This window comes from Mya arenaria, chromosome 14, assembly GCF_026914265.1.
Source record: "Mya arenaria isolate MELC-2E11 chromosome 14, ASM2691426v1".
Lineage (NCBI taxonomy): Eukaryota > Metazoa > Mollusca > Bivalvia > Myida > Myidae > Mya > Mya arenaria.
The window spans coordinates 4,664,962-4,679,127 of record NC_069135.1 but is presented as its reverse complement, the minus strand read 5'-3'; the positions used below and the strand labels follow the sequence as shown (position 1 = coordinate 4,679,127).

Sequence of the window (14,166 nt, the reverse complement as noted above, 5' to 3'; positions counted from 1 at the left end):
AATGTTTCATCCACACTTTCTCCAATATCAATCAGACACAATGTTTCACCCACACTTTCTCCAATATCAATCGCACACAATGTTTCACCCACACTTTCTCCAATATCAATCACACACAATGTTTCATCCACACTTTCTCCAATATCAGTCAGACACAATATTTCACCAACACTTACTCCAATATATATCAGTCAGACACAATATTTCACCAACACTTACTCCAATATCAATTAGACAATATGATATGAGGCAAACAGTTATTTGTAAACAATTATTTGTTAAATGAAACTATGAATGAAACTTAAAACTCAGAAGTGAAATATTATAACTAGGTTATTACGTTTATTAATCTTGTCCAGTGTTTTGTATAACACCCATAAGGACAGAATATTCTAATTACTTGTGAAATTTGGTTATTTTTGTACCACAAGCGTAGGATTAATACTAATACCATTATACATAATACTAGTATACAGGGTGTAAACAAGTGTGTTGGTTATTGGGTAACATGAACCAATTTTGCCATATTGTGATAAATCAGAATCATTTTTGTTGTTAATTTGCACCAGCATTTCAAAATGCCGTCACTATTGATATTATGTACCAAGTTCCTGTCACGCAGCAAAAAATGTGAATTAAACATGATATTGATGCCAAACGAACACCATTAATGTCAATCGGTGTTAATGTTAATGAAAGTATCCTTCCTTTTGCCATTGAAATATTGAAACCAAATTTCAATTATTTCTCCACATCAAGGGATAAAAAACTACCAATCTATTTTCAAGTATATCTAAATATAAATTATGGAATTTTACCCAATGACAAAGATGGGAACACAAATGATAAAAAAAATAATACCATAATTCCGTTGTTTTCACGGATGCCATTCCACATTTTGGAGAGAATGTCCTCGCCCAGTTTCCAGTTGATTTTCTTCCGGGAGCCCGAGCCGAGGTAACGCCCAACACCGCCACCCAGCTGTAAACAACAGATGGATATTGTAAATGGAAATCACCTTTCTGTTTACAAATTTAATGGATATCTTCCAGCTGATAACAATATCAATGGATATCACCCATTGAAACACTATTCACAGACATCACCCAGCTGTTAATACTATTCATGGATAGTACCCAGCATATATACTGTTCATTACACAAATGAGTATGATTAAATCGTTTAGCTATTACCATTCAATATGTGACTCCAAACAGTACATACCCTCTCTAGCGGAGCACAAACACAGTTGATGATGATGGAGAGGGCTGACCTCTGAACTTCAGGGTCTTGCATGCCATCACCCTCGCTCATTCCAATAAACACACTGAAATATATGAAAACATTTACATGTGTAAAAGTCAAATATTCTTCAAAAAATATTTCACAAATGTTTATTAAGTTTTTTTCATAAATTTATGAACAAATAATGGCATGTGTACCAATAAGGCCAAAATAAATAATATACCTGAACATCACAATCTATTTTAGCTTTATCAACCCTGATGGCAAGTGTGAGTGTGTCTATTGGCAGGGGATGGACTCCAGTAGGTTAAGCTGGGATTTAGGGGTCAAACAGTGCAAGGCTACCACATCTAGGGGCTTTAATAAGTAAATATAAGTTTACCTGATAGCAGGTGTGAGTGTGTCTTCCGGCAGGGGGATGGACTCCAGTAGGTTAAGCTGGGATTTGGGGGTCACACAGCACATGGCTATCACATCTAGGGCAGCCCGAATTGTCTCTGGTCTTAAAACAGATTAAGAGGTAGGTATGCACTATCGGGGGAAGTTGAGACATGCAACAGAAGTGTGTGTGTGTAAACAGTGTTTAAAATAAGCACAAGCCCGCAAACCAAATTCAAGCCTGGATTTTGCTATAAAAATGTATATTATTATATTTGGACTTGTGAGTTATACTCTAATATGGATATGAATAAAATAATTTAGTAAAAGTAAATACCTGAACAACAGTTAATGTGGTACTGTACCAACAACGTAAGCTATCACCTAATCACCAGATCATGTTAAGAACATTCAGCTTTTCTTTAATCTAATGTGATAAATAGACAGGAGTTTTAGGTAGGTTAAATTCTTGGGAACCCAGTTCTTGTTTTTGCCATAAGTGATTACTTCAAAATCATGTGCTCCCATGTCATGACCCACATACTTGCCGGTGTAGCTGCTCCAGTCATGTGACATAGCCACCAGCTGTGTGAGGAGTTTGATGCCACCAAGTCTGTAGAACGTGGCCTCTGGGTCCCACTGCTGTCGGATGGGCAGGTTCTCTAGTAGGTTCTCCACATTCTCTGACACTATCTCTGGTGTAAGCTTCATTGCCTTCAAAAGACGAATTAAATAAGTATTAATTAATGTCAGTTATGAAAAATCAACAATTCTATCAACAGCCTTCTATATAGGGCTTTTTGTGATATAACTTGCAAAATGATACAAACCCGTAGGGAATTGTGATAGCTAAGCCCAGTATGTCTCTGACATAGAACAGTCATCCAGTGAGGCGATCATTTACATCAGCTGTTGGAAGATGACTGAATAAATATATCTATTACTGGACACAATTTAGTTCAGCCAGATCATGAGCACGAAGTGAAGCCGTTATGTGTCTAACTTGAATGTGTCAGTCATTTTTCTATATCTACGCCAATTTGGAGCCAATTTGATCCCAATTCCAGCGCAAAGACGTCATTAGTGTCTTTTTTTGTAGGTGGCCTTCAGCAGCAAGTGCCCAAAGTCACTCCTTTCATGACACTACTTCATCATCATAATTATCTCAAATTGCAGAAATAACATCTTTATGATTCTATCAAAACTTTGCAAATTATAATGAAGGATTGGTATGTAAGTAAGATCAGATATCACTCTATCTGGTTATATTAAGGTCAAATAAAAATTAATACTTTTCATTTTTATTTTTTTTTTACTTTTTTTAATAAAATAAACAAGAGGGTCACAAGGGCCTATGCCCTACTGGCATGACTTTTTGGGTAATTTTATCCTATACAAAATCAACATTCAAGCAATCAGTTAACCATGTTTTACAAAGGGAGATCAATAAGAATACACAGCTTTCAGTACAAAGCTGTCTCCCTTAGAGTAAACTTTAGATAGGGCTGCAGCATTTCAAGGGCCATAATCTGGTCAGGCATGAGCAATTCTGGCTAAGGAACAAAGCTCTCATAGATATATAACAACTGTTTATGTTTAATTGAGATACTGTAATGTGTTCACAAGCAATTGATTACAGATGGACACATGGACAGCATACAACACACCATATATATATATCATTAAATGCTTCTGAACAGTCATGACTTTCAGTGGTTTAACAACTTTTTCACTTTGCCCACAGCTATTACATACAACCTACACAGTTTGGAGTTTCTCATGTAGAACTAAAGATATCAACATGATCTAACCTAATATATGGATAGTAAGTCAGTATCCTGACACTAATTTTTTTATCCGAATATTTTCATGTTTAAAAAAATATTTATTTTTTATATTAATTTCATGCATAGGTTGTATGGTTGTTCATACAAACAATGGCCAAAACAACATTGGGTTATTTACCAGGATGAACATGAAGGCAATATGCACATCTCATTTTACTAATGATTGTTCGTATTGAGTATTGTTCAATTTGACTAGTTGGTAAATGAGAAATAGCATGAACACAAATCATGTCATAACTTTCACCATGTAACAATCAAAGGGCCTAAGCTCTGAGAAAAAAATGACACCATAAGATAAGTTTCTATATCCGCTCAATTTCAAGCCAGTAATGGAGACATAGACAATAAAACAGTCAATAATTGTATGGTGGACTGACTGACGAATTGACAAAGCTGTGACTAAATGCTTCCCAGAAATACTTCTGGACAAAAATATCAGACTGATCCCATTGACTACCAACCTTATAGGCCGGAGTCTCATGCTGGGGTGAGCCGCCCTCACTGCGGGCATTTGACCTCTTGAGCTCGTTGACCTTGAGGACTAGATGGCACTCGAAGTACTTCTTGATTGCAACACACACATGACGGGTACACTGGCGCATTGTAAACACCTGGTCGTCAGTGAGACTCGCGCTGCTCTCGATGTTCATGATCTCCAGTGTGCTGATCTGTAGACATGCAACAAGAACAAACATATCTAATGTAGATGCATAATTAGCCATTCGCCATGTTGTGTGAGCCACACTAAGGGATGTTAAATAAATTCATAAACAGTTGACTAGTTGCCTTAAAAGAAGGTGCTAAGATGCAGCAAAACAAACAAAATCACCATCATGTTGATCAAAATTAACACAAGTAATTGAAGATTTTGCCAACTACAGTCTAAACTCCATATGTCATAAGGATCTAGAAAAAAAGTTCGAGATAGTGAACATTTGACACATCTGAAATACAAAAATATAGCTCCAAACCCAACACATTTGAGTCCGAATTTTGTCTGAAGTGTAAGTTCCAAAGTAAGCAAACACGAAAGTGTGACCTTGACCTTCGAAGAAGGGACACAGGTCTTACTAAGACACTTAATCTTGGGAGGTCAAAAAAAATGAGCCGGATGCACGAATGGACGGACAGAGCAATTTTAATACGTCCAACTTTGGGGGCATTAAAAGTATTTTGATTTGATTGCAAAATAATTTATCAAAAGACTGAATGGAATCACTGAGGCACATTAAAAGATAAGTATACAAACTGTTTCAAATAGAGCCCCTTGTCCATACTTTTTGCTGCCAACTATTGTACACTATTGTATACATCTATCATATTCAACCATGAAAAAGAATAAGAATACTGCATACCACATTGTATAGCCTGCGTAGACCATCGTGAGTGTCAAATCTGTTCAGTATTACAAGGAAGGGGAAGGACTGGATGAAAAACATGGCGGCGTGGCAGCGACTTGAATCATGGGAACACTCCATTAACCATAACACATAGCTGCAAACAGTTTATTTTTGTAAAATAATTGTCAGTCATGGCAAGTTTATGTCAGACAGTGAACAAAAGTGAAATTGTTCATTTCATATGTGTTTATTGTTCTGAGCCAGCCATGCCATTGTTGTAAAATGTAAATGCTTGCTAATTGCATTAAAACTATTTCAGCAAACATATTGGTTAATTTGATAGTTTTTGCATCTTTTTATACAATTCTAAGCATCTTGTAAAGAAATTGTTGGATCTTTTCACAGTCATTTTAAAAAAAATATATATGTATTTTTCATGGCATTTCATAACCTGCGTATCTTTAAATTCAATGACCATGTGGCTTTAAATAATAGCTATTAAACAAATTAAAACAATAGAATTGTTGTCAAAGAGAAACCGAGAGAAGGCAAGAATATGAAATAATGATGCTCCATGAAATATAATCTATTTATCTTATTTACATTTGACACTTCTGAAGAACATAAGATCTTACTTGACAAGAGTTGTTAGAATGTGATCCGAGAGTAGGCAAACCTGTGAAAAAAAGACATAATTACAAAATTATTTACAAGATACCTGTGCAAAAAAATGAGAGAAAAATAATTGATAAACATGAGACGAACCAACAATATCAGTGATCTCAAAATCTATAGGGGTCATCTACAAGTCATGACCAACTGGCATAGAAAGTATGATGTTCCTGGGTGCAAGCATTCTGTAGTTATTGAGTGGAAACCACTTATATGTGACATGTCGACTTCTCAGAACATTCTATGAACATTTGTGCCAAGTGGTCTTCAAACCCCCTAATCAATGGAAAATTTACAGCCCTGACCAACCAAAATACAAATAGTTCTAACCAATGACCCTTTTCCAGACATCGCGAAAGTTCAGAAAAACTCTGGGTCATTCGGACCGACAGCCTTTGATATTTTGTCGGTCCGAAAGAAAATTTGCTGGTCCAACAACTTTTATTTGAAAACTTGCTTTTTCATAGCCTTGTTGCTAATTTTACATTTACAAGAAATAACAAGAGCTGTCACAGTATGTGACGAATGCCCCCGAATGTGACATTGACCTACAAACAAGGTCAGTACATGAAAAGTTGATCTTGCCTTTACGTGTCAAATACATATGGCAAGTTATTTTAAATTGCCTCTGAACATAAAAAAATACCACCCATACTTGACAACCTACACTGTTATGTCCTTATATTCAGAATTCCCTTGTGAATAAACACTTAGTGTATCTTTCATCTTAGAGGTAGGGACATGGGTCTTGCAGACAACACGTCGTCTTCGTATGTGGAACACATGTAGCAAGTGATTTTAAAATCTGTCCATACAAGGGAAAGTAACAGCCTCGACACGACAACCTATACTCTATGTCCTTATATGCAGCACTCCATTGTGAATAAACACTAAGTGTGACCTTGACCTTTGAGGTAGGTACACAGGTCTTGCACACGACACGTCGTCTTGGTATGTGGATTACATGTGGCAAGTTATTTTAAAATATGTCCATACAAGGGAAAGTTACAGCCCGGACACGACAACCTATACTAGATGTCCTTATATGCAGCACTCCATTGTGAATAAACACTATGTGTGACCTTGACCTTTGAGGCAGGGACACGGGTCTTGCACGCGACACGTCGTCTTGGTATGTGGAACACATGTGGCAAGTTATTTTAAAATCTGTCCATACAAGGGAAAGTTACAGCCCGGACACGACAACCTATACTCTATGTCCTTATATGCAGCACTCCATTGTGAATAAACACTTAGTGTGACCTTGACTTTAGAGGTAGGGAAACGGGTCTTGCAGGCGACACGTCGTCTTGGTACGTGGAACACATGTGGCAAGTTATTTTAAAATCTGTCCATACAAGAGAAAGTTACAGCCTGGACATGACAACCTATACTCTATGTCCTTATATGCAGCACTCCATTGTGAATAAACACTAAGTGTGACCTTGACCTTTGAGGTAGGGACACGGGTCTTGCACGCGACACGTCATCTTGGTATGTGGAACACATGTGGCAAGTTATTTTAAAATATGTCCATACAAGGGAGGTTACAGCCCGGACATGACACCTATACTCTATGTCCTTATATGCAGCACTCCATTGTGAATAAACACTAAGTGTGACCTTGACCTTTGAGGTAGGGACACGGGTCTTGCACGCGACACGCGTCTTGGTATGTGGTACACATGTGGCAAGTTATTTTAAATTCTGTCCATACAAGAGAAAGTTACAGCCCGGACACGACAACCTATACTCTATGTCCTTATATGCAGCACTCCATTGTGAATAAACACTAAGTGTGACCTTGACCTTTGAGGTAGGGACACAAGTCTTGCACGCCACACGTCGTCTTGGTATGTGGAACACATGTGGCAAGTTATTTTAAAATCTGTCCATACAAGGGAAAGTTACAGAGCCGGATGGACGGACGGACAGTGCGATTTTAATATGCCCACCTTCGGGGGCATAAAAACGTATAAAGATATTAACCAGTTATGCTTGAACACAAATAACAGTTCACAGAACTTTATTTGACAAATTTTTTGCCATGTTTTGCCAAGAATAACATTTTAAGGTAGCCATTTTTTGACACTCGCACTTAATCGTAATGAAAATTCTGATTGGTCAATTTGTTTGCAATTTGTATTTTTCGGACCGTATTGGTACCGGTTTAGTAATCAAATAACATGTTTCAATGGATAAGATTATTGTTTGGAACGTATGGAACTATTATATAAAAAAAAATCCTACGTTCATAACAAAAGTTTATCATTTTAGCGCTTCAAAACATCGCACGATATATACACAGTAGTAAACATTATTTGGTCATGTATTGCAAAGGAAGGCAAATGCTGCATGGTGTTTGACTTAGTGCGGTACGCATTTCAACATCTACACTACCAGATAACGACATCGGATTCGTAAACAAATGGTAATTGACAATATCATTGATAAAAACGTGATTTTCTGTTAAACAAAATAAATTATTCTTACATTTAAGCGGTGTTTTATAATTGATAAAGATTAAATCTTCATTATTTTTTACATCTGCCCCTGAAAACTGTTGGTCACACAGACCGATCCCATCACAAATTCAGTCGGACCGAGTCAAAATTTACCGGTCAGGACCGTCGGACCGACCGTTTACGCGATATCTGCTTTTGTGTGACCTTGACAGTTAACATACTGACATGGGTCATAGAACATTTGTGTCAAATTATTTTTAATACCCAAATGCATGGCCAAGTTACAGCCTGTTTACCAATTTATCCACAAAAATGTAAACTGTGTGTGTGATATTGTTCTTGTTTGTGTCTTGTTTTTTGTTATTTGTCACATTATAAACAAGATCATGGTGTTTGTGTCTGGTACTGAGCAATATTTGTGTAGTTTGTTTTGTAATCTTGAACAATAGCTTTGTTGTTGAATGTGAATGCACTTCTTTTGTTTTCAATCGAAAAAAAGGAGCATAACTTAATAATTTGGTCTGGCAACATGTGTACCATTTGTCATTTCATTTGAATATCTTAAACAATCTTTCAAATGCTGAGTAGCTCCAGTGTTTTTGCATGCCAATGACAAGACAACCAAAGCTATGATAATACCTCCAATAGTTTTCTCCAAAACAACACTGTGCCTACAAACAACTGAAATACAGACCCTTTCCATGGCATCTTCAAAGTAGGAGAGGTAGTATAGACACAAGGAGACACCTGTAGCAGCGATCGAGGGCCGGTACACATCAAGAAGCTTCTGTACCCCACCACGGTTAAGGAACTCAATGGCAAACTTCTTGTGGCATAGAAGAACAGCTAGGTACTGCAATGGTATCTTGAACATATATTAAGGCATTCAACTCATAAAAAAATAATTATAGTGCAAGTTGTATATGGGTACCAGGAATTAAAATTACACCTAAATGAAAAACTGGTTCTTTTTTACATATGTTCAAAGGCTTAAGAATTAGTATGATGCCACTTATACAGACAATGAGAAACAGCACGTCTTCAACAATATGGTCATACTTAGAATCATTCTCCAAAAAACAAATAGAAAGCGTGTTCCTGGAAAACAATGCTTTCAATTTCCATCACCAGAAAACTTAAGAAAGATATAAATGTGTCTAGACAATCAACAAAAACCTCATAGAGTTGCTATTACATTGGCTTATTCACAAAAGCAAATACTTATTCTACTGTGTCATTCAACTCTTAGATCAAACATGATTCTTTATAAGTCACATCTTTTCCTTAATTGATCAATTTACATCCATAGAATATTAAAACATTGATATTGTTAACAATATAATAGCAATGAAATGTGGTCATAATGGTCATTGTTTACACTGTGAAATCAAATATCCAAGAAGACCTATTATTACTTCCTTGTTTATTTGTTAGCAGGTGTTCTATATTTAACAAATAACATTTTAATACACATAGCATTGGTATGCGGTTTGTCACAATATCTCTTCATTTGGAGTTTATTTCCAAAGGAAATATGCCTGCACAGCCATATGAGTCATACATGTACAATTATACATAAAACGTTATTTCTTTGAATCGTGAGGCAGTTGTTTTCCCTCATATTGATCTACTTGAACATTCCTTCAATAATTTCATGTGTTCCACAACAAAAATAAGCAGGACAATTTTGGAAATAAATGCAACGACAAACCTTGAGAGCCTCAAACGCGAGCCTCACATCTCTGTTGTACTTGAGATTGATATAGTAGAACACAAGGTCCATTGCTCGGTGCTCAAATGCACAGCTTATCAACTGCAATTAAATATACTTCACTTTATATATAATAAATTTAAATTTAAAACATTTTCTTTATTTTGTGGACTTTTAAGGACTAAAATATAATCTAAGAAAAAAATAACTTGCACAAAAGTTAAAATCTACAATACAAATATAAAATGTATTTTTTTAATATAATTTTTTTTTATTTGAAGTCTGGCAGAATTGTACCAATCATCAACTTTAATGTACACAGGTAAATGTACAGGATTAATAGATTTATCCATAACAATTTCCACAAGCTTCATGTACAGAGTGTATTTGAGTGAGAACTACTGCAAGTAAATATTGAAAGTATGTATTATTCCACAGCTACCTCCTGGTACTCTCCCATGGGTGTAAGGTACTGGAGTATGAGGCGCTGCTTCATGCCCAGTGTGAGGGGCTCCAGGCTGTAGGTACCAATCAGGTAGGGCTGGATCGCAGCCCAGCTACTGTTGCTAACATCACTCACTGTAACACACACACACACACAAACTAATATGAAATATAGTGAACACTGAAATGTAACACAAACACATGTAAAATATAGTGAACACTGAAGTGTTATACAAACAATGGTGAAATAAAATGAACACTGAAGTGTAACAAAAACACATGTGAATTATAGTGAATACTAAAGTGTTATACAAACACATGTGAAATATAGTGAACACTGAAGTGTAACACAAACACATGTGAATTATAGTGAATACTAAAGTGTTATACAAACACATGTGAAATATAGTGAATACTGAAGTGTAACACAAACACATGTGAAATATAGTGAACACTGAAGTGTTAGACAAACACATGTGAAATATAGTGAACACTGAAGTGTTATACAAACACATGTGAAATATAGTGAACACTGAAGTGTTAGACAAACACATGTGAAATATAGTAAACACTGAAGTGTTACACAAGTATACTTATAAAGTTGATTTGAAAAAAATTCGGACTGAAAATAAGCTACAAAAAGATATGTACATGGAAATGTCAATGTACTAAAGCTAGGACTAACAGAATTATACACTGAGAAGTCAGGTGATAAGACGAGACAGAATTATCAGTATCGAGAAACATTTCCAGGAATGAAAGGTCAACCGGTGAAATAATAAAAATCAGTTACACATTGTATCGTGAATTAATCACTATATGACTGCAGACGGAGTTATGTGAGGACAGCTTAAATAATATATTCATTAGTTTAAAGAGGAAATTTCCAGAATTTCCTCTTTTTTAGTATTTGTCATAACAAATGTCAATTTAACCATTAACAAGGTTGAAATAATAGTCAACCCTTTGCAATGTTTATTGTTGACTTATTGCAAGTATTGACAGGGAATTAGATAATCAAATACTGTTGATGATTGTGGTACAAAATTACTTGTCTACTAAGAAAAGAGGCTGACATCTGCAAATGAACCCCACAAAAAACACACCAACAAACACTACCGTTATACGAGAACAATACTTCCAACTTGCTAATCGTGATCAAACCAAACTATGATTTATGAAAAATTACCCAACAAAATTCTACTCACACATAAAGTTTTCATCACCAGTCCTCTGTTTCTTGTGCTGGTTGGTATCTCCACTGTACATGCTGGGTGAGAGTGTTCGTTTAATACGGGCCCTCCGCTCCTCCATGGTTATTTTCCCTTTTTCTTCCACCCCCTCATCCTCATCCCCAATCTTTGCTTTATTATCTGTATCACTGTCTGTTAATGCACTATTTACACTCTGTTTATTGTCTACACTGTTATCAACACTATCTGAGACATTACTTGCGCATGCAGTCTGACTATTACTGACTATAGCACTTCTTGTGTTTGTAGATTTTGCATCCTTTTTTGATGAAGTTCTTCCCGACACTTCTATTTCAATACTACCATTCTCTGAACACTGAATGTCATTTATTTCTTTACTTGAACTAGTTGTATCCTGTGAGATGTCCCCATTTACTGCAACAGCAGTCTCTACATTTTCACTTGGAATTGACTGGTCCAGCTTTAATGAAGATCCTGGTGACTTTGCTGGTGATTTCTTGCCTGGAGACACCCCACTCTCTGAGCGGCTAGGGGACTTGGGCGCGGGCTTGCTGGGGGAGGTGAAGCTGCGTGCTGGGCTACGTCCCGGGGAACTAAACATGGAGAAATGCCGCATGTTCCCTTCAACCTTGTGTGCTTCGTCCTGTACATACTCAGCATGCATCTCATGCTGTAGCTCATGTAATCTCTGCAGCATTATTGGAACCTAGGACATTGTAAAGGAACATATTGCCAAGATTCCACATCTATAAAATATTATTATCACTTCCTGGTTTCAGCATTTACCCTTGAATCGCTTCAGTTCTTCAGGCTAGCTTTAGAAAAACAACTCAGTCAAGCCCTCTCAATCTTGACTTGATGTCCAAAAGCATATATATTTGAGTCCCTGAGCCATATTAGATAAGCAACTTAGATCAAACTTAAATTTAATATTAGGATCTAAGTGTTTTGATTAGCCTGGATATTTAGCTTACTAGCAGGCTGAATGCATTCACTAAGGCTGTCTAAGGATAAGGATAAGATTAAAATACTGGCTCGGACTAGCTTATGTGAGTTATTGATAAACTTTGGTTTTTCAATAAGAAGTAAGCCAAGGAAAACATGTCTAAATAAAAGGAAATTCCAAAAAAGATTCAATGAGCCTACCAGGAGTGAGTTTTTGTCCTTGTTGTTTGAAGCAACATCCTGCAGCTCCATGGCACCGGCCAGTAGCCCTGTGGCGTAGGAGCGTATTGGCTCATCACCATGCTCTGCCCACTCTAGTAGCTTGTCCACTAGACCTTCCTGTGTACAAGTGATGTATTAATAAACAATAAGAAAGCTTATACCACACATATACCTATATACATATAATGAATCATGATGGTCCAGTGTAAAGAATTAATATGGTTTAACTTTTTGTGAAAATAAACTGATGAATTAGAAATGGTTAAAAACAAGTGTTCTACAAATTGGTTTTCATGCAAAAGAGTTATGGTTATGGTCAAAGAATAAATGAACTGATAATATCAAGTATATAGTTGGGGAAATCAAATACTCAAGCTTTTGGAAACTTGGAATATATTCTAGAAAAAAGCAATTTTGTTTATTAGCTTTTTCCTCTTGGTTCAAATTAGTAATCATCAATCATGATGTGAACATACTGTTTCCTGGAAGACAACGGATGTTTCCAGGCCTGGAAGAATGTCATACAGAAGCCTGCAGGCAGTTGTCTGTATATTCAAGTCCCTCTGTGCATGTAACATGTAACTACTCACCAACTGAAAATAACGTAACAATCAACATATAACTGTGAACAAAGGAACTGTAAACAGGGCTCTCACTCAGGTGTCTGCAACAGTAATTGTCATAGAAATCCTCTCTCAGTCATGTATCCACAACAATAGTTGTTATAGAAATTATGTCGCACTCATGCGTCAGAAATAGTAGTTGTCATGGAAATTGGGTTTCTATCATGTGTCAGCAACAGTAGTTGTTGTATAGATATCCTGTCCAACTCATGTATCTGCAACAGTAGTTGTCATAAAAATTCTGTCTCACTCATGTGTCGATAAGAGCAGTTGTAGTTGTCATGTAAATGGTGTCTCACTCATGTGTCCGCAACAGATGCTGTCATGTAAATGGTGTCTCACTCATGTGTCCGCAACAGATGCTGTCATGTAAATGGTGTCTCACTCATGTGTCCGCAACAGATGCTGTCATGTAAATGGTGTCTCACTCATGTGTCCGCAACAGATGCTGTCATGCAAATTGTGTCTCACTCATGTGTCCGCAACAGATGCTGTCATGTAAATGGTGTCTCACTCATGTGTCCGCAACAGATGCTGTCATGCAAATCCTGTCCCACTCATGTGTCCGCAACAGTTGCTGTCATGCAAATCCTGTCCCACTCATGTGTCCGCAACAGATGCTGTCATGCAAATCCTGTCCCACTCATGTGTCCGCAACAGATGCTGTCATGCAAATTGTGTCTCACTCATGTGTCCGCAACAGATGCTGTCATGTAAATGGTGTCTCACTCATGTGTCCGCAACAGATGCTGTCATGCAAATCCTGTCCCACTCATGTGTCCGCAACAGTTGCTGTCATGGAAATCGTGTCTCACATGTGTCCGTGACAGTAAATATTACGGAAATTGTGTCTCACTCATGTGTCCGCAACAGATGCTGTCATGCAAATCGTGTCCCACTCATGTGTCCGCAACAGATGCTGTCATGCAAATCGTGTCTCACTCATGTGTCCGCAACAGATGCTGTCATGCAAATCGTGTCTCACTCATATGTCCGCAACAGATGCTGTCATGCAAATCGTGTCTCACTCATGTGTCCGCAACAGATGCTGTCATGCAAA

At 37.0% G+C, this 14,166-nt stretch overlaps 1 protein-coding gene across 2 annotated transcripts in view; it reads right to left on the bottom strand.

Moving 5' to 3' along the window:
* LOC128217006 (DDB1- and CUL4-associated factor 1-like) overlaps nucleotides 1-14,166 on the bottom strand; it is a 52,164-nt gene that overhangs the window by 30,046 nt on the left and 7,952 nt on the right. For both annotated transcript variants that reach the window (XR_008258171.1, XM_052923798.1), the window contains exons 5-17: nucleotides 12,960-13,076; nucleotides 12,463-12,600; nucleotides 11,311-12,022; nucleotides 10,101-10,237; nucleotides 9,659-9,760; nucleotides 8,642-8,800; nucleotides 5,446-5,486; nucleotides 4,826-4,964; nucleotides 3,932-4,138; nucleotides 2,168-2,337; nucleotides 1,628-1,747; nucleotides 1,225-1,327; nucleotides 862-981 (exon numbers count right to left, since the gene is read on the bottom strand). Coding sequence is in view for 1 of the 2 variants with exons in the window: in XM_052923798.1 (XP_052779758.1) it covers nucleotides 862-981; nucleotides 1,225-1,327; nucleotides 1,628-1,747; nucleotides 2,168-2,337; nucleotides 3,932-4,138; nucleotides 4,826-4,964; nucleotides 5,446-5,486; nucleotides 8,642-8,800; nucleotides 9,659-9,760; nucleotides 10,101-10,237; nucleotides 11,311-12,022; nucleotides 12,463-12,600; nucleotides 12,960-13,076 (2,265 nt within the window). In the remaining variant the exon portion in view is untranslated. The remainder of the gene's footprint in view (nucleotides 1-861; nucleotides 982-1,224; nucleotides 1,328-1,627; nucleotides 1,748-2,167; nucleotides 2,338-3,931; nucleotides 4,139-4,825; nucleotides 4,965-5,445; nucleotides 5,487-8,641; nucleotides 8,801-9,658; nucleotides 9,761-10,100; nucleotides 10,238-11,310; nucleotides 12,023-12,462; nucleotides 12,601-12,959; nucleotides 13,077-14,166) is intronic.